At 33.7% G+C, this 21,344-nt stretch overlaps 1 protein-coding gene and 2 pseudogenes across 1 annotated transcript; all 3 read left to right on the forward strand.

The window, feature by feature from the left end:
* The first annotated feature begins 1,563 nt into the window (after window positions 1-1,563).
* On the forward strand, window positions 1,564-2,878 carry LOC120145610 (annotated as a pseudogene).
* Window positions 2,879-8,670: 5,792 nt separating this feature from the next.
* On the forward strand, window positions 8,671-10,847 carry LOC120144989 (annotated as a pseudogene).
* Window positions 10,848-14,464: 3,617 nt separating this feature from the next.
* On the forward strand, window positions 14,465-15,140 carry LOC120145611 (vascular-related unknown protein 1-like). The gene is made up of 3 exons (XM_039159423.1): window positions 14,465-14,791; window positions 14,865-14,935; window positions 15,076-15,140. Exons 1-3 carry the CDS (start codon window positions 14,465-14,467, stop codon window positions 15,116-15,118), a joined length of 441 nt encoding a protein of 146 aa, XP_039015354.1. The 3' UTR covers window positions 15,119-15,140.
* Window positions 15,141-21,344: the final 6,204 nt, after the last annotated feature.

A 21,344-nucleotide genomic window follows, 5' to 3' on the forward strand; every position in this document is an offset into this window, starting at 1 on the left:
GGTATGGCTCATAAATATACCAGTAAAGTACAGGGTTAATTTTGTAATTATATACCAGGGTTTTCTATTATAAATAGAGATGTAACCTAGACCTAAAATATCATTGAATAAAATTCTAGCGCCGCCTAGGCACCGAGGACGTAAGCACATTGCCGAACCTCGTAAAATTCTCGTGTTCTTTCGTTTTCTTTACCCGTTTTCGTCAACAATGATCACACAATGCATTACACACACAGAAGCGGACAACCACCCACCAAAGAAAGCAACACCAAAGAAACATAACAAACCAAAGCACACACAGACAGCTGCAGCAACAACACACAATCGAAACGATAGCTTACCAAAACACGATAACGGTACCACCCACCAAAGCACATGCCACAATACAACCACACCCACCAAACGGAAACGGAGAAATGAAGCAAAACCATCAGAAAATAGCTTGTCAACAAAAATACTATCCACAACAGATTAGACTAACAACAAAAAACAACCTACTACAATCCTTGCACTCACAGACTACTAATAAAACTACTCCAGCTCCACTAAGAACAACCACAACAAAAACCTCAAGACCAAAGTCTTAAACCTCCACAAACCCCATACAGACATACACCAAATTCAAACAAATCTGTAAACGCTAAATCCATGAGAACATCTCTATCAAAACCATCATCAATTAAGGATCCAAACCTAAAGCCTAATAAACCCCTTCTCTATATAATAAACACACTCAGAACCTCACCATAGCGACACACTATCTGCCAAAATCCTTACTAATAAAGAGTGTTTAAACAATAACCACAAACAAAGAAACAGATACCGACGAAATACCTGAGAAACTCTCTCCCACATACTGAAAAATAACAAGCGAGCAATGGACAAATACGCTATGGTTTTAACACAAACATCTTTCAAACATATCAAAACTATCGCAATCTAACTCCATAAGCTTATTAGAAACCCACGCGGAAACTCAACACTATGAAGCTACTTCATGCATAAACCAAATCTTGAGCAACGAAACAACATTCAATTAGAATCAGGGAAAAATCACAGCTGGGGAGAAATAAACGTTCTCACCAAACAAGAAGAGAACGCCCAAATCAAGTTGCAGCTTTGGAGACGAAAGCCAAAATGAAAAACCTAATCCTCAAAATACCTGACGGGGCTAACCAATCCCTTGTTCAAAGAATAAAAAGAGAGGATTCAACGACACTATGTCTTTTCCTTCTACCGTTACACGATATCCGACACCAACTAGTTGAAGTCTTTTCTCGAAACACATTGATACTCCCACCACCATGTTGTCAGTAAGAGTCCTGAAAATTTCGTTTAGGTAGAATCAATGAATGAAGCAACGTTAAGTCATAAAGTAACAACGATTACAAGACTTTCCAAGTCTAACTTCCATAATATAACTTGTTGACATGTAAATTCCGAGACGGTAATTTGAATCCTGTTCTTTTGATTATTCCTTTTTTATGCTACTTAGTGATTAATATGTTGTAATTCATAGGTTTTAGTTGTTGTTTTAGGTTATTGAATCTTTGATTTTTTTTTATGTCAGCTTATCATGTAATTGAAAAAGAGGTTGTGGCTTTTATTGGTCCACAATCATCTTCGATTGCTCATATGATATCCTCAATCGCCAATGGTCTTTGAGTTCCGCTCGTTTCGTATGATGCCACCGATTCGAGTCTCTCGGCTAAGCCATTCCCGTTCTTCGTTCGAACCGTGCAAAGGGATTCGAGCCTAATGAATGTCATGGCTTCTTTAGTTGATTTCTATGGGAGGAAAGAGGTCAGGTCATTGGTATCTATGTGGATGATGATTATGGGAGGATTGGGATATCATCGTTGAACGATGAACTTGATAAGAGAATGGCGAAAGCTTTCTATAAATTGCTTTTTCCTTTGAATTTTATGCAAACCTACATCGACGCATTGCTCGAAGAATCTAAATTGTTAGGTACTCGTGTGTATGTTGTTCATGTTAATCCTGATCCTTAGTTTAGAATTTTTTCCACTGCCGAAAAACTTAAGATGATGACCGGTGACTATGTATGGTTCGAAACGGATTGGCTTTCTAATACCATAAATACGTCCGCTCCCATGAATAAGATGGCTTTTCGTGTGCTTCAAGGGGTAGTTGGACTTCGCCAACATATTCCGGAGTCTAACCAGAAGAAGGATTTTATGGCTCGATGGAGAAAGATGCAACAGAAACAGTTGTTTAGATCCGAGTTGAACACCTATGGCCTTTGTGCTTATGACACGATTTGGACAGTTGCACACTCGATCGACAAGTACATAAATAATGGCAACGATTTCACATTTTCGTTGAGTGGTAAGTGCTTGAGCATATTATGAACACAACCTTCTCTGGTTTAACTGGTCAAGTTTGTTTTGGTTTGGATCAGAACATTGTATCTTCTGGTTATGATGTCATTAACATTGATAAGATGGTTGTTCATACAATTGGTTACTGGTCTGATATTTTTGGTTTCTCAGTTTCTTCTCCGGAAACCCTCCGAGGTACAAAAAAAGGCCAATCTGTGTTAGACCAGAAGCTTGGCAATGTTACTTGGCCCGGTGGAAAGACACAAAGGCCTCGTGGCTGGGAGATTGCAGACGATGAACACCCGTTGAGAGTTGGAGTGCCCCATAGAGCCAGCTTTGTTGATTTTGTTACAGAACTGAATGGTACCCACAAAATCGCTGGATACTGTGAGCACGCTTGGGCGATGGTAATGGTGGTATGGCTTTTCCTACTGATGGTGGTAGCATCTAGTTATACAACAAACTTGACTTCGATCCTTATGGTTCAACAACTTTCGTCTCCCATCACTGGAATTGATAGCTTGATTGATTGGTAACCGTTGGCCGATCGGTTACCAAGTCGGTTCATTTGTATATGGTTATCTATATGAGACCCTTAACATCCATAAGTCGCGACTTGTTAAACTACACTCCTCGGAAGAGTTTGAAACTACTCTACAACTAGGGCCGGATAACGGAGGGGTATCAGCCATTGTTGACGAGCTTCCTTATGTGGAATTATGTAACACCCCCAACTCGTACCCGACCCAGATCCGAGTCCGAGGTGTCACATTGACTTTTCAAAACATTTACTTGTATAAATAGTGAATAATTTAAAATTTTTATACATGTAACTTATTCAAAAGATTTCCAGAACTATTCAGAGCTTAAATGTTTTTGCAAACCGATCAGAGCATATACAATTCAAAAAAATAATTGCATGCCAACTATTTTCAATGTACAGAATACATCTAATTCAAGACATCTTTTCTGATCTGATCATCGGTAAGAAGTAACTAACCTGTCTTGCTCCACTTTGCTCTTTACTCTTCTCACTTCTGTAACCTACGTGTGAAACAATCACACGCTAAGTCTATGACTTAGTGAGACAAATAAACATATAATATAAACTATAGCTTGTAATCATGAATGACCAATTACTGCTATCACTCATACCCTTATTCATATAATAAATCCATATAACATCTATGCAATATATCATTACATGTAAGAACATATACACACACATATACTCATCACCCATCATTTCCATCATTAGCCTTATTTCGTTATCAATATTATTATCGTTTATATCACTTAATACATATCCTCTTATACCTAGTCTTTTAACCAATATTTGACTCATTTAATCATACAATCCACATATCATCATATAAATCATATAATATCATTCATAGCACAAAAGCATACAAGTCACATGTACTATATGTTTGTTGTTATTTCTTTATTAGCCCATGTACACATGTGAGAACTATGGATATGTGAGTCTATAGAGGTTGTGCACTAATGTTGTCACCACAGCTTGTATAAATGCACCGAAGTGCCACGTAGAACTGCACCGAAGTGCCACGTAGAATTGCACCGAAGTGCCATATAAAATGTCCCTAAGGACCACGTAGAAATTTTTTTAAGAATCATATACATATACAAAGGATCAAGTATGTGTCCCGAAAGACATCACACATGTTCCAAGGAATACATATATGTCCCAAAGGACCTCATAGACCCTCGACTCTTGGCATGCCAACTATACCTCTAGCTCTCAAGACATATAACATGGGCATTGTCATTTCACATATTCATATATACACATAGTTCACTTACGCGTAGAACATTTTCATATGATTCACATTTACATGTCATATAGCTTATATACTTTCTCACGTAGTCATATAGATCCATGTCATATAACATATATCCAAAGTGCATATAATCATGTATATCATATCATATAGCTTAGATCATTTCTCAGGTATTCATGTAAACATACATATCATATCTTGTTCACATTTGATCATATATACTTCATATAACACATAGAAACACCTAGAACACTTTCACATAGCTTATATCAATTTTTAGAGTCCTTTCATATTACTTGATAACATATATCATATATGTATATAATAACTTATATCATATCATCTATTGTATGCTCCATTTCTTTGTATTCCCTTAGATTATATAAATTATGACTTATATTTGTTCTCCTATGACTCTTCATAAACATCTATTTCCATTTCCATACATATCTTGAATTATCTTCTATATTCCTATAATTTCATAACTTATTTTATATTCTCTCATTAACACTTAATAGTGTTTTTACATAAACCACATAGCACATACAAAACATATCAATTCATATAATCAAACATACATACTTCATATTGTTAACATACTTATAATCAAGACTTAATGAGCTATTGCTATAGGAAATAGACTTAATGAGCTATTGCTATAGGAAATAGACTTAATGAGCTATTGCTATAGGAAATAGACTTATCACAAGTCCAATTTCCATATAATCTTATACAAATAAGATACACTCACCTTGGCCTCACTAAGTTCCAATCCACTTTTATGATTTCCTCTCTTTCGATCGAATCTTAACTCGATAATCATTCCGGAACTTGTTCATGTTCGATATCTACATAATCATACATTGATACATATCAGTATCCCATTGATATACTCTAATCTATCGTTCTTAGACCGAAAGAAATGTCTATTTCAATTTCCCCTTGAAGTGCATCGATACATTCTACAGTGCATCGATGCATTCTTTAACATGTGCATCGATGCACTACCCATCCATCGATACACAAATCACCTTCGATGTTTTCATTTTAAGGGGGTGTATCGATGCACTCCTTATGCATCGATGCACTAACTGCATTCGATGTTTCCATTTTTTAATGGGTGCATCGATACACACTGAACAATTTCTAGAAATACCCTTGATGCATCGGTACACATTGAATGTGCATCGATGTACATAGCTCATAATTCATTTTTATGCCCGAAAATCCACTCTTTTCAGCTTAATAACTTCATAAATCATCCTCTTTCTTATTTTTAACTTACATACTCATATTCAAACTCATTTCTATTCATTAATCAACTCTTTAACATCAAAATCATATTCTCCATATGTAATTCAAGAATTACACTAAATTTTCAACATGTTCCAAATTCAATTCTATTGCTTCTAACTTCTTAATTAGACCCTTGACAAGTCAAATCCATCTTTAGAACTTCAAAAACCTTTCTATAACAAAAGTTCATTTCTACACCCTTCATTAAATTTCCTTTTTAATTCTCTATTCTTGATGTTTAAAGCTTATATAAGCTTTCCTTAAGCTTATATAATACTCAAAGAATCAAAATCAACTTATAAATCCAAGAATTAAACAGCTGAAATTAAACTCACCTTTAATTGAGGGTTACGGGGAGAAGAAGAAGCTGGAGAAGAAGACTCTGGATAGATTTCCTCATTTCCCACGTTTTTATATTCCTTAAAAAGAGAGAATAAAAATCTTCTCTTAGAAAAGACCATAATACCCTTGTTACTTTCCAACTTTACTATTAAATCCATGAACTTTTAACTTATTTCGAAATCAAGCACATAGTTTTCAAAATTTGCAATTTAGTCATTGACCCTGAATTTCGGGATGTTATAAATTATCTATCGATACAAACTGATTTCGGGATTATCGGTCAACCATTTACAAAGAGTGGATGGGGATTTATAAGTACTTCAACTCTACATACATGAAAAATGCATTCATACACATATAGTTGGACCGCCGACATTTCTGGTCGAATATCAACCACATCGTATCAGGCTTTCCAGAGAGATTTTGTGCTTGTCATCGATATGTCGACCGCAATCTCGAAACTTTCCGAAAGCGGACAGCTTCAGGAAATCCACGCTCGCTGGTTCTGTAAGATGGGATGTCCGGGCGAGAGGAGAGGAAGATCCGAACCGAAGCAATTTGCTTCCGGAGCTTATATCTTTTGTGTGGCACGATCATTCTCGCGGCACTTCTAATCTTCATTCTTTGAATGGTTTGCCAATACGCCCGCTACAGGCGGAGGTAAATGACACTCGGTCGACCTTCAACTTTTTCGACTTCATCAACGAGAAATAGGAAGTGATCAAGAAAATGTTCATGCAGTGTGAGGTTAATCCAGTTTTCGAAACTCCTACCAGCTCAACTGCATGAACTGATTTGTCTTGTTAGAATATTGAGAGGAAAATAATATCATTAGCTTTTAGCTTAACCTAGAAATCTGTTTATGTATATGAAACTTTAATATGCACAATGATATATAATGATCTAATGGAAGTAAATTAAAAATTTAATGACTATAATGTAAATTTCAAAAGTTTGATGACAGAAGTGAAAATGTATAATATTGTACTTTAAATTTGTTCAATTTCTTCATTAAACTTAATACATCTAGTTTTTTTGTCATCCATTGTTTTTATCACTAATTGTGTTATAAATTGGTTGTTATATAGATGTAAAACGACGTCGTTTTGATTAAAAATTTTGTTTTTCTTAAACGATGTCGTTTTAGCGCATTTAACTATTTAACAACGGATTTACAAAAAAAATGTTAAGTTTAACGAGGAAATTGACTGAAATTAAAGTACGATAAGTGAAATAGAAAAGCGAATAAAGTTCATTGATGATTGATGTAATTTATCCTTAAAAATATCCTCTAATTTGAATATCTGAATTTAACTAAAAATCATCGTATTAATTAATAATCACCAACTATTATACATAAATGAAAAATATAAGAGTAAAAAACGCAAATGGTCTCTCGACTATAGGGTACTATTTATTAAGTCTCTCGATTATTAAAAGTTATAAAATGTTCCTTCGACTATAGAGTGTTGATTTGTTGAGTCCCTCGACTATTAAAAGTTACAAAATGGTCACCCAACTATTCATTATGTTCTAGACTCATTCTTTTCCGTTAAAAAATTAGTGGTTGTTTAAGCTGGATATTAACATGTTAACTATGATATGATAATCGTTTGAGATTTTGAGATCAAATTTTACCATATCACAGTCAACAAGATAAAGTTCAACTCGGAATATCGTCCATTTTTAACGGAAAATGACAAGTTTGAAATATAATGAATAGTCGAGTAACAATTTTTTAACTTTTAATAGTCAAGAGACTCAACAAAATAACACTCTAAAATCAAAATATAATATTATAAATTTTTATTAATCATGAGACTTAATAAAATAATATCTTATAATATATGATCACTTGCGTTCTTTACCCAAAAATGATCGGAAAACATTGGTCAATTCATTAGAGACCAGCATGCTTCCACGTCTGTTTCGTTGAATTTAATTTTCGTTATAAAAAAATGAATAATTAATATTTTGGGTAAACTACAAACACGTCACTCAATTATTAGTAAGATTACAAGTAAAATATTGGATTTTAAAGAATTAAAAACAAATCACTTAATTAATCGATTGGTGTAAATATGTCATTATGTCGTTAAATATACATCAAACCTTTAACCTTTTAATTATATTTTAGTGGTATGACTATAACAACCGATTTAAGTGACTCGATTATAACAATTTATAAATAGAGTAGTCTAATTGTAATTAAAAAGTTAACACCCATTTTATTTTTAACGACATAGTGATTTGTTTGTAACAATCTATTAATTAAGTGATTCAGTTTTAATTTTTTAAAATGTAATGGCTCATTTATAATTTCATTAATAATTAAATGTTATGTGATGTAATTTATCATATTTTCAGAGACAATTTTATATTAAAATAAATAAAATATCCCCGACAGTTATTACCAACCAAAAATATTTTGTTACCGACCGACCAATTAAAAAGGGATAATGACGTGTAAGATGCTTATATATAATATAAATATTAAAAATAATATTTTTTTTATTTTTAATTACAACCCTTTTACGATTTTTAACTATCAATAAATATTATTAACATACATCAAAATCAATTATTATAAATATTGAAATGTGTAATTAATCTGATAATTAGAATAACATGTAAATTTAGGTACCAAAATGAATCGTAATTGATAGTTTATATACTAAACATGAATTTAGCCATTGCTCAATATATCTTCACCACGGTACAAATACAATGTTGAAAAAAGCATTTAACATATGCTAAATTATAAATAAAATTATAACTGGTAGTTCATTTTCGTCGCAAAAAAGCTAACGTCCCCAAAAATTTCAAATTTCTTTTCTTTCTCCAAACTCTTCTCCGGGCTTCTTATTGTTTCTCTTTCTTTTTCCACGGTTGAAAATCATCGTGATTCTCGTCGTTTCAGGCGAGAGAAGATCGTCGGATTATGACCCAATTCTGCCCCAAATTGGTTAAACTCAACCTACGTCGCAGGTTCCAGCGTCGCGTTTTGAATCTCCGGCGCTGCATTCGTGGCTTCTGGGACCGATTCCTCATGTGTTCCCTACCGAAGCCATTGAAGCATCGGTATCGAATTATAACCGCCGCCACCCCCTCCGCACTTCGCATCCTCCGCCGCATTCCGCTTCATCGGGAGGCGGAACGGCGCCTGTTTGTCACCGCGGCCACCATGATCGGAAGGACTCGGATTTGGTTCAGTTGAAGATCAGTCTCCTGGGTGATGCTCGAACCGGGAAAACTAGTTTTCTGGTTAGACCCCATTAGCTTAATCAAATTCAAATCCCTTCTCTCGCTCACTTTCCCCCAAAATTATATTTAAATACCCATATTTATAATTTTTTTGAAGATGAAATACATTGGAGATGAAAACGAGTTTGAACAAGGCAATCAAGAGAAAGGGTTGAATTTGATGGATAAAACATTTTTTGTAAGTGGAGCAAGGATCTATTACTGCATCTGGGAAGTTGATGGTAACCCCATCTTTTTCTCTCTTTAATTTTCGTTTCGATTTTGCTTATATTTAACCATCAATCTGCTTATCTATTTGTTTTTTCAAATTGAAAAATGCAGGTGTTGATAAATCTCGGGATCATATCCCTCTGGCTTGTAAAGACTCTGTAGCAATTCTTTTCATGTTTGATCTCACAAGCAGGTGCACTTTAAACAAGTATGAAACTCTTAATTATCCACTCCAATATCTCCATTTTAATCAAAAATGAAAAAAAAATGCTGTAATTTTGCTTAAGGTACTTCAAAATCTGGGTTAATGTTTTTAAATCAAAAGGGGTCTGTATTCTTTGGATGCAGTATCGTAAACTGGTATCAAGAAGCCAGGACATGGAATCAGGTATTCACTTTCTTAACCATATGATTGAACCTTGTTGAAATGTATATGTTTTAATATATATGTATGTATGTATGTATTGATCGATCAGTATTGTGCTTTTTGGAAGGTTTTGTCACCCTAAGGTTGTTCTTACATATGATTTTTCGTTAGATCGTATGGTATCCGAGTTGCAAAAGGGACTCCTAGAAGAATAGGAGATCTTGAGTTTGAATCCGGGACTACACACCTTAGAGTGACAAGATCTTAAGAACGTTCATGGCATACAAAGAGGACAATACCGATTTGTGCACAATGGTCATACCGACCGTAACATGGAGCTTCTCATCAGCGAATGTGTATATTAAAGTGTGTGTGTGTGTTTAGAAAATGTCTCATTAGTATGAAAACTTTGATTGTGCAGACAGCAATACCAATTTTAATAGGAACCAAATTCGATGATTTCATTGAACTTCCCCTAGATTTGCAGTGGACGATCGCCAATCAGGTAAAGTTTACAGTTCCGGTTGAAGCTTTGAAACATATCCTGCATGTCTAAGAAAGCATATTCCACTTGCTTTGAGAATTAAAAACACCCTTTTCGAGAATTTGCATACGATTACCAATACCAAATCAATGTTTTAGAAATAGAAATGAAGAACAAATGGCCGATCGAGTCCTAGCTTGGTTTACTTCGTTGCTTATGCATGTTATACTATACTCGTATTTGTATTCGTCTATCAGTTCTTGCTGTATTTGGACTCTGTCGAGTGCCCTGGATTGTTGTCCTTAATGCAAGGCACAACAAAGTTCATTATTGTCTGTAAGAGGATCATCTCATTGCACGTTTCGATTGTGGTTCTTATTTATATGGCAATGGCAGGCAAGGGCGTACGCAAAGGCCATAAATGCGACCCTGTTCTTTTCGAGTGCTACATATAACATCAACGTGAGCAAGATTTTCAAGTTCATCACAGCAAAACTCTTTGACCTGCCTTGGACGGTCGAACGCAACCTTAACATCGGAGAGCCCATCATCGATTTCTAGAATGTCTCATGTTGTCTGTAATGTAGATAATATAGACAATGTTTCCAAAGGGGTCAATCCTCAGCCAACCGATCACCGGACTTTATGTTTTTTACTCCGTCGGTCTTGTCCGGTGATATTCGAGTTGTTTCACTGTGGGGGGAAAACCCATGTTTAAGCAATCAATAGAAGTTGAGTTGTTCAAAGATTTTAGCCCACGTGAAAACTTATTACATCTCTATTAATTTTAAGATTAAAATATTTAATTTCTTTAGCTATTTAATTTTGATTTTGTCTCTTATTACAACACTATATACAATTATATAAAAATTAAGGGTATATTCAGTTCGATTCGATTCAGTTTTTCATTAAATATGAATCAATTGCACCTTACGGGTTTTAAAGATTGATCGAAGCTGAATGTCATAAAAACTACGGTTTTTGGTTTGGTTCGGTTTTACGATTTTTTACTGTTCACTATTTTTCAAACTAAAAAAACAAATTTAAAGCTTAAATATAAGTGTAAATATATAAAATTTAAATTTATAAAAAAAATTGTATTAGTTTTAATATTTTATTTATTTAAATTTGTCTCATAATAAATTCAAAATGAATTTGTTTTGGATACTTATTTTTTTGATTCAATTTGATTCGGTTCAAACAGTTTTCATATGAAAAAATCGAAACCAAACCGAACTACATATTTATTTTTTAAAATCAAAACTGAACCATAAATTTAAAAACCCGAATCGAATCGGTTTCATTACTCAACCCTAATACCAATTATATATTAAATATAAATCCACTAATGTTATTAAGCACATATAGTCTAGATTATAATTCAGTTTTATTTTATTTGTTATAATTTTTTTATTAATATGAGTAAGTACTCAAAACAATATATGTTCAAAGATAATTTTCAATCAATTGACATTGAACACTCACGCTCCTGAAACTCTTGATGCTCAAACTCGAAACCTCGAAAAATAATAACAATTCATTTACTACCGAGATCGCTTGATTCGTATATATATTTCCTTGTAACTTTTAATCACTAACATCATATATAATGAGTTAAATTTACAACTAAAAATGTGAGTATATATTCCTTGTGGGTCATTCATCCTTTATTTATGGACTGACTTTGTGATCCAAAGATATTTTATTAATTCAATTTGTACTCAACCTGTCGGTGGTAAATAAATGACCCACAAGGAATAAATAAAGTGTCGGTGGTAAAGATATTTTATTTAGGTTGAGTACAAATTAACTAAGGGTAATTTAAGGCTCTCTTTACCCTAAAGTGTCGAATTATGAAAGTTAAAGAATCTAAAGGCACAAATCTAGAAGTGTAGATTCTAATATTAACCTTATTTGATTATTAAACCAATTATTGAATCGAATAACCAAGATGGTTTCTCGAGCATTTACGCGAGGGTTGACTTGAATTATTCCCTAAATTAAGAGGACTATATTGAAATCTAGCTAAAAGTGGAGGCTCTATTTAACCTATTTGATTATGTTAATCTTAAAGGTCTAATTGAAGTTCGGGGACTAAAAGGTCAAAAATCTAAAACACCGAATTCTAAGAGACTAGAAGTTTAAGGACCTAAACAATAATTTCTAAAGTTGAGGACTAATTCATAAACCAAAATCCTAAGTATTATCTAAATTAACCTATTAAAAGGAATTAAACCTAAAGTGTTTTTTTAATATTGGTAATTAATAAATTTTAAAAATTCGAACAATCGATTCGAGTAATCAGACATACATATGGGAAAAAAGGGACAGCCATTTTATGCGAAAATTCGACTCACATTGCTCCCTAATTAATAACTAAGTGTCGTCCTAATTTTTAAGTCTGATTTGAGTGTTAACCTAATCTAAACATTAAAACCATAAAATAACGAATCATTTTAAACCTAACTAACTAAATAAATAAAAAACAGAAAAAAACACAACATAAAAAAAGCATAAACACAAGGACTAAATTGCATAAACATTAAATTACCAAGCTAAAAAAACAAAATAGACATGCAATAGGGCAAATTTACACAAATTGAAACTTAATGGATAAATATAAACCAAATAAAAAACATATTAGGGACTAAAATATAAAAAATGAAACTACAGGGACCAAAAGATAAATATCCATTTTATTTAAGCCTAGAATAACATGTTTAACTAAAAAGGAAAAATTACAAAATCAGTCCACACAAATTAAAATAAAATTAAAAGGTCACTACACATGACCAAAGTGTAAAAGCACGCCTAACTATCAGGGACTAAACAATAAATTTACCAAAAAAATATAACATGCAAAGAAAAGAAAAAATAACATTTTTGGTCCCTACAGGTGACCAGAATGCAAAAACACGCTAAAAGAGGGGGACCTCAATATGAATAACCAAAAAATAAAAGTCACGTAAGGAAAATGAAAAATATCAATTTTGGTCTATATATGCACTGCATTTTATCTATATTTTTAATTTTCTGACTGCCGGAGGTCTTCCACGGAAGCTACTCTCAACCTGGCGTTGGGAGCAGCCTACTACCCTACCTCCCCCTTACCCCATACATATGGGAATTGGGTTTTGTTGTTGTTGTTTTTGTTGTTGTTGTTGTTGGTCTACAGGGACCAAAATGCAAAAATAAGCTAAAAGTGGGGGACCTTAGCGTGATTTCCCCCAAAGTTTCTCTATATAAGCCAACTTTTCTTTTTTATTTTCATTTCAGCCGAGAGATAAAAAAAATATTTAAAAGCTCTCTCTTCTCTCCTCGGTCGGCCTACTACCGGCCGCCCTGAATCCCTCCAGCTACCTTACCGACTGTTGCCCACGGCAATCGGAAAACTAAAATAGCCTAAAAATCCCAAAAAACTAAGATCTACCCACCTAAAGCCTATCATTGAGCTTAAAACCATCTAAAAAACCCTAAACTACCCAAAAACCACCTAAACTCTTCGGCTACCCGGACTCCGACGACACCTCCCCGTTTCAGGTAATACTCTGATCTATTTTCCTTTTATTTTTTATTTTTACTGTATGAAAACCTATTTTGTTGATTCGACTAAAATCTTTTTCTTATTGTTATTTGAAATATTGTTGATGTTTTTGAACGAAACTAAAAAGTTAGGGTTTTATTTCGAAAACTAAAAGGGCTTTTCTTTTTACTGAGATTCAGGAACAAAAGCAGTGAAAGATAACAAGTTATTCCAAATTACAAAAGAAAAAAAAAAACTAATAACCTTGAATATGTTGTTTATTGCTTGAAAAAACCAAGTTACAATATTTTTTCGGAATCCCTTTTTTACAATGTTTAATGTCTGGGTTTTATACTCAGTTACAAAGAATTTAAAATCATTGCTTGTTTGTCTCTTGTCCTTTGTTTCTATAGGGTTGCGTGGAGTGTGGGGCAGTCGACATGCGTGGGTGGCTTTGCTGGGATTAGGGTAAAAAATGGTGGCTATTGGTTGGGGGAGTGGGCGGCTACCTAGGGCTAGGTTTAGATCCGGGTTGGATCTAATTCGGGTCTCTAGGTCGGGTCTAGTTTGGGACTGGTTCGGATCTGGATTTGGGTTGAGTTCCGGTTGAAAAATGGTGATCACACCTACCCATATCCCCACTCTTGTTTTTCACATTTTTCTCGTTCCATCCCAACATTCTATAACATGGTTTCCCTTTATAGACATCTTTATATACCTACATTGTTTTATGTTATAAATCCCCCATTGATATAAGAGCTTCTTCCTTCTCTTTCGAGCTCAAAGGAAAACCTAGTCTGTCTCTTCGTTTATCTTTTCTTCATTAATAGATCAATGGAAAATTCCTCTATTAATTCATCAATGAAAAAACCCTTCTCTTCCAAAGGAACAACAACGAGAAGCAACGGCTCGGATGAAGAGAGCGGGTGGACTGCTTACTTTGAAGATTATTATTATTATGATCAGCAAAGCAGTCACTGCAATTCTAGTTCTAGTTGCCGCGGTGTTTCCATCTCGGGCGCGGCGGCGGTCAGCGTTTCGACATCGGGTACTTCGATAAAAGCTCCGACGAAATCAAGGTCTAGAAAGACGAGAACCAAAGAGATTTGTGGGGATGATTCCTTGGAGGATACTGCTAGTTCTCCTGTCAATAGTTCCAAGGTAATATGTACGTATGCAGTATGTATGTATGTATGTGAGAGTTCATCTGTTGCTGCCATTTCTTGTTTAATAGGTTCTTGACGTGAAAACAAACTATATAAATCCCAGAAAGAGAGATGAACAAACCGGCCGTAGCTGTCCGGTAAACTCTCTCATTTTCCGGTGAGATCATGATAATTATTAAGTTTAATTATAGTTTTAGACCCTCCACTATGCTGAAATTTTAAATTAATCCAGTCAATTATATTCCACCAGTTTACTTATGTCGGTTCCATGCAGGAGAAGAAGAAAGGTTCGCCAGAGAAATATTCAGAAAAGAGAGTTTAGCTCCTTCGACCATGTTAGATAGTTTGTTTATATTTTATGTTAATGATTAAATTTTAGTATAATTTTTAAAGGTTTATATTCATAATTTAACATTATATATCCGTCCTTGTATATTAAATTATCTTCTCTTTCTCTTTATATATGATGTATGTTTGAATATAAATACTAAACATAATATTTTAAATAAATAACTAAATAATGAGATATGTGCACTGTAGTTTCCACCCGTTTGAATATCAAGACAATAACAATACTTTATCGTTTAGGGTTTAGTATTTGCCAAATATTAGTTCTCTCCCCATGCAGATGATAAAAAAACATATGAAAATACATGTTGAAGTAATAACGAATTAATAAATAAGATCATAAAAATAATAATATATATCCATCTATACAATTTTCTCGATAAAAATTACATACAAAACAGTGGTCGATCTAAAATTTTAATTTTCTTCTCTTATAGATAATAGTTATGCAAAAAAATTTATTTTTTTTATTTTATTTTTAACAGATTAAATTAAATTAATTATTTTCTTAAAATAATGGGATGCATTTGACCCCTCTACGACTTAGTGCATCCGCCCCACGTACAGAAAAATATCGCTATAACCGACAGCAAATTACAAAAGATTATTTATGTGAAAATATTATAATTTTCGAACTTTATATATATACTCAAACACAGTAACTCAAATCGAATAAAGTTACATTATAAATTTCAAAAGCTTTTTGGTTGTTGTTCTGATTTTTAAGATTTCGTTTTGACTAATCCGAATAGATTCGGGTCACACAGATACTTTTAGTAATTGTGAGTCTCCCGGCAAGAATTTTTGCATTCATAAAAACTCAAACTCGATGCTTGCTTAAGCGAAATCAAGTTGCTTACCAGTTAAACCAACTCATTGATAAATCTCGAAAGCTTTTGCATCCACTGTGTATCTTCTATTTTTCTTCTAATTTTATTTTTTGGTTATCTCAAATCGAATAAAATTGTGTTATAAATCTCGAAAGATTTTCAGTTTTCAAGGGCTTCGTTTTCACTAGTCTGGATCGACTTATTTCACACACTTGGCTTTGGTGAGTGAGTCGCCCGGAAGGAATTTTTGACTTCACAAAAATTCGAACTCAAGACTTGCTTAAATAAAATTAAAATGCTTACCACCTAAACCAATCATGTTGGTAAATCTCGAAAGCTTTTGCTTCCTCTGTATATCTTCTAATTTTATTTTATTTTATTAAACAAATCTTTTACAAAGAAACAATTATCATTCAGATTAATGATTGTTTTTTAAGGTAAAGTACACAAATGGTCATTGATTATAGGGTATTGTTTTGTTAAGTCCATTAATTATTAAAAGTGATAACTCTGACTACATAATGTTGTTTTGTTAAATCCCTTAACTATTAAAAGTGTTGAGTTAATCGATCGACGAATCGACCAAGAGGGGGTGAATTGGCAATAAAAATTGTGGTTGAAGCTTTTGCAGAAAATTGAAAATATTTGCACAACGATTTAGAGTGATTCGACTTTCTCAACCAAAGTCTACGTCCACTACCTTAGCTATCCACACTAAGGATTTTGTTGAAAACATTTTTATATTTCGATATAACAAATTAAGTTAAATGATTTTAAGATTTTCCAAATGATTTTCTAAGTATATTCGATATAATTATTTGAATATCAAAACATTACTCCAAATATTTCAAAAATCATTTTTAATCCTTACTTAAGTGTAAAATTAAGTTTTAATCTTAAAACAATTTCAAAATAATCTTTCAAAGTATTTCGAACCATTTCAAAGCCAAAAATTCCAATTGCTCAGAGGGAACCGATTACCCCCCCAAGGGGGTACCGATTCCCCCCTGAATGGTTTGGCTCCGAGATTTCAAGAATGCTCGGAGGGAACCGATTCCCCCTGTTCAACGATCGAAATATTTGAATTTAAAACTTAGGGAACCGATTCCCTATGAGGGGGAACCGATTCCCCCACGCTCCAAGCATTTTTATTAAATGTTTTCACACTTAAACGGATATATTATCTTCATTAATCATCCCTAACGTTCAGAAGTGATTCAAGGTGTATTTAAGCAAGCTTAGAAGCCATTGATAAAAAAAAAAAGAAACATCAAGCAACTAGAATCAAGAGAGAATCAAAGAGAAAGCATCAAACCTCAAGTTTGAGCATTTCAAGCCTATTTTCATTCAATATTCATTTTGCTTTCAAGAACACATATTGTGCTCAATTGTATTCATCTTTGAGTGTTCTTTTCTTTGTTCTAGAATTGTGCAAACAATCTACCTTGTGAGGATTTTCTTGTAAGTTTGCAAATTTGTATTGTTCTCTTTGGGAGAGAGTTTTCTCAAGAATTTGGGGTATAATTCTTGAGGGTTTGTAAGGTTACTCTTTTTCCTCAAAAGAAAGACAAATTAGTGAATTTGTGGAAAATCCTTAGTGTGGATAGCTAAGGTAGTGGACGTAGACTTTGATTGAGAAAGTCGAACCACTCTAAATCGCTGTGCAAATCTTTTCAATTTTCTGCAAAAGCTTCCACCGAAATTTTAATTGCCAATTCACCCCCCTCTTGGCCGATTCTGTCGATCGATTAACTCAACAATTGGCATCAGAGCCTAACTCATTTGAAGGTTTAATCGCCTCTTGAGTCGATTCGGGAAGAGTTATATCGATAATCAAAGTCATCAATGGCCTCCGCTTCAAACTTCGACTCTGGTCTCGACTCGATACCCGTCAACAAGCCTCCTTTCTTCAATGGAGCTAACTATGCCTATTGGAAGAATATAATGATGTACTTCATTCAAGCAAGTGACATGGGAGCATGGAATGTTGTAGAAGAATGATACATCAAACCTCTCACTCATCTAAGGTTGTGGAGTGAAGGAGAGACAAGAATGTTCCAGCTCAACTCCAAAGCCATCCATATCATTTTTTGTGCTCTTGGACCAGATGAATACGGAAGAGTTTCATCGTGTACAACCGCCAAAGAAATATGGGACAAACTTCAAGTCACTCATGAAGGTACCGATGAGGTAAAGAAATCTAAAATTAGTATTCTAACGCATAGCTATGAAAATTTCAGGATGAAACCAAATGAAGATATCAAAGCTATGACGGATAGATTTTCAACGATTGTCAATGGTCTCAAATCATATGGAGAGATCATTTCAAATGAAAAGCTTGTGAGGAAGTTAGTTTACTCCCTCCCAAAATCGTGGCAATCAAAGAAGACGGTAATCATCGAGTCTAAGGACTTAACGTCCTTAACTCTTGAAGAGCTAATTGGGTCACTCCTGAAATGATGCTCGAAGATGAGGTGGACCTCGACAAGATTGACGAGACACCAAAGTAGAAAGAGAAGAAGAAAAAAATTAGAGTTGCTCTCAAATCCACAAAAGATGAGAGTGATTCGAATAACGATGACGATGACGAGGAAATGGCATTGTTTGCCAAACGGTTCAGAAAAATGATGAGACCTTATCGAGGAAGAAAATTCAAACGAAATGAAGGCCTCAAAAATGAACCGAAAGATAATGACCCAATCATTTGCTACGAATGCAAAAAGCCAGGGCATGTTAAATATGATTGCCCACAATTGAAAAAAAATGGTCAATCAAAGAATAAGCACAAGGCTCATGTGGCTACATGGAGCGATGAAGAAAGTTCCGATGAAGAGGAACAAGAAGTAGCTAACTTGTGCTTGATGGCATTTGGGGAAGATTCTAAGGTAACCTCTAACTCATCCGATTTTGATGATTTATCCTATGATGAGTTATTAGAGGAATATAATGGGTTGGCTTTTGATTATGAGAAATTATTTTTAAAATATAAAAATGATGTTTCAAAATTGAAAAATGAAAACAAACTCATATCCAAAACCAACAACGATCTTAAAAGTAAAATCAAAGATTTGCAAATCAAACTAGAAGAGTTTGAAAAGAAAATTTTAGATTTGCAAAATTTACTTTCAAAGATCAATGATGATCATCAAAAGAAAATTGATGATCTTAAAACTTCTTTTGATAAAGTTGGAACAAAACATTTTGAAAAAGGTGGAAATTCAAAATCCAACTTTGTTAGAAAAAGTTTTAGAAACTACAATCATAGAGGTCCCCAAAGAACCTCTAATGGAAAAATCGTTAGAAGTATGTGGGTTCCTAAAGAACTCATTACTACTAAAGATAAAAATATCCTACACAAATGGATACCTAAGGGGACTAGGATTTTGGAAACTAATGAATATGGACCCAAAAGAATTTGGGAACCAAAAAAAAAATTAATCTATGTTTGTAGGGAAAGGAGCATTGCTACAAGGCACGGGAAACAAATTCAAATTCATGGTACCTTGATAGTGGATGCTCAAGATACATGACCGGAGATAAAAGCCGGTTCATTGACCTTAACGCCAAAAATGGAGGAGAAGTGACTTTTGGAGACAATTCAAAAGGTCATATTGAAGGTATTGGTACAATAGGTTCCATACAAATTAAAAATGTTTTATATGTGAATGGATTAAAGCATAATCTATTGAGTATTAGTCAATTATGCGATAAAGGATTCAATGTCTTATTTGAAATTAATGGTTGTAAAGTCATTGACATTGCATCTAATCAGATTATGCTTGTTGGTCATAGAATAGGGAACATATACATGGTGCATTTAGATTCTTTTGATATGACTAATTTATGCCTAGTTGCTAAGGATGAACATGATAGTTGGTTATGGCATAGGAGACTAGGACATGCTAGTATGAGTGTTTTGCAACGGTTAATTCAAGGTGATTTAGTTCGAGGGTTGCCTAAGCTTAAATTTGATAATGATAAAATCTGTGATGCTTATGCTAAAGGAAAACAAAAGCGTGTTTCTTTTAAATCCATTAATGACGTATCAACTAGTAGAGTATTACAATTGATCCATGTAGATCTTTTTGGGCCGACTAGGACTACTAGCTTGGGTGGAAAACAATATGCATTTGTCTTGGTAGATGACTATTCTAGATAAACTTTGGTTCTATTTTTAAGTACTAAAGATGAAGCATTAGAACAGTTCATCACATTTTCAAAAATAATCCAAAATGAAAAGGGTTACTCTATAACTAGTGTTAGGAATGATCATGGCACTGAATTTGAAAATCTTGGATTTATTGAATTTTGTAATTCTAAGGGTATTAGTCATAATTTTTCAGCACCTAGAACCCCTCAACAAAATGGAGTTGTTGAGAGGAAAAATCGAACTTTAGAAGAAATGGCTAGAACCATGCTTTGTGAAAATAATTTGCCAAAATATTTTTGGACGGAATCCACAAATACCGCTTGTTATGTTGTAAATCGAGTAATGATTAGGCCAATTTTAAAGAAAACTCCATATGAAATTTTCAAAAATAAAAAGCCTAACATTAGTTATTTTCATCCTTTTGGATGTAAATGTTTTGTTTTAAACAACGGTAAAGAAAACCTTGGCAAATTTGATGCTAAAAGTGATGAAGGAATTTTTCTGGGTTATTCCTTAAATTCTAAAGCCTATCGTGTATTTAATAAAAGAACTTTAGTTGTAGAAGAGTCTATACATGTTTTTTTCGATGATAATCCCCTTCCGAGGAAGGATTCTTGTGTGAATGATGATGTAGGTGTTATAAATACAAATGACGTTAGACATGACGTTGGAGAACCATCATCAAAGGAAGAAACGAAAAATGAGGAAACTCATGATCCTCTTGAGAATCCAACCATTGAAGAAAGGGAAGTATCTTATCCAAGAGAGTACAACTATGTCAAGGGTGGTGAGATTATAGGTGATCCATCCAAAGGGGTAACAACTCGATATTCTCTTAGAAATATTTGTAATTATGTTGCATTTATTTCATGCATAGAGCCTAAGAATATTAAAGAAGCATTAAATGATGAACATTGGATTATGGCTATGCAAGAAGAATTAAATCAATTTGAGAGAAGTAAAGTATGGACATTAGTTGAAAGGCCTAGTAATAAATCTACTGTAGGTACTAGATGGGTATTTAGGAATAAGCTTGATGAGAGTGGTAATATAGTGAGAATCAAGGCTAGACTTGTTGCTCAAGGGTATACTCAAGAAGAGGGCATAGACTATGATGAAACATATGCTCCCGTAGATAGGATGGAAGCAATTAGAATGTTATTAGCATTTGCATGTTTTCATGAATTTAAATTATATCAAATGGATGTTAAAAGTGCATT

The sequence above is a fragment of the Hibiscus syriacus genome, unplaced genomic scaffold (genome assembly GCF_006381635.1).
Source record: "Hibiscus syriacus cultivar Baekdansim isolate YM2019G1 unplaced genomic scaffold, ASM638163v2 tig00110893_pilon, whole genome shotgun sequence".
In the NCBI taxonomy this organism is placed as follows: Eukaryota; Viridiplantae; Streptophyta; class Magnoliopsida; order Malvales; family Malvaceae; genus Hibiscus; species Hibiscus syriacus.

Excerpts from the sequence above, each read along its gene's own strand:
- LOC120145611 (XM_039159423.1), top strand. The coding sequence starts at position 14,465 with ATGGAAAATTCCTCTATTAATTCATCAATGAAAAAACCCTTCTCTTCC. Across the intron at positions 14,792-14,864 it reads CTCCTGTCAATAGTTCCAAG|GTTCTTGACGTGAAAACAAA; the intron begins GTAATATGTACG and ends CTTGTTTAATAG. Across the intron at positions 14,936-15,075 it reads ACCGGCCGTAGCTGTCCGGT|GAAGAAAGGTTCGCCAGAGA; the intron begins AAACTCTCTCAT and ends CATGCAGGAGAA.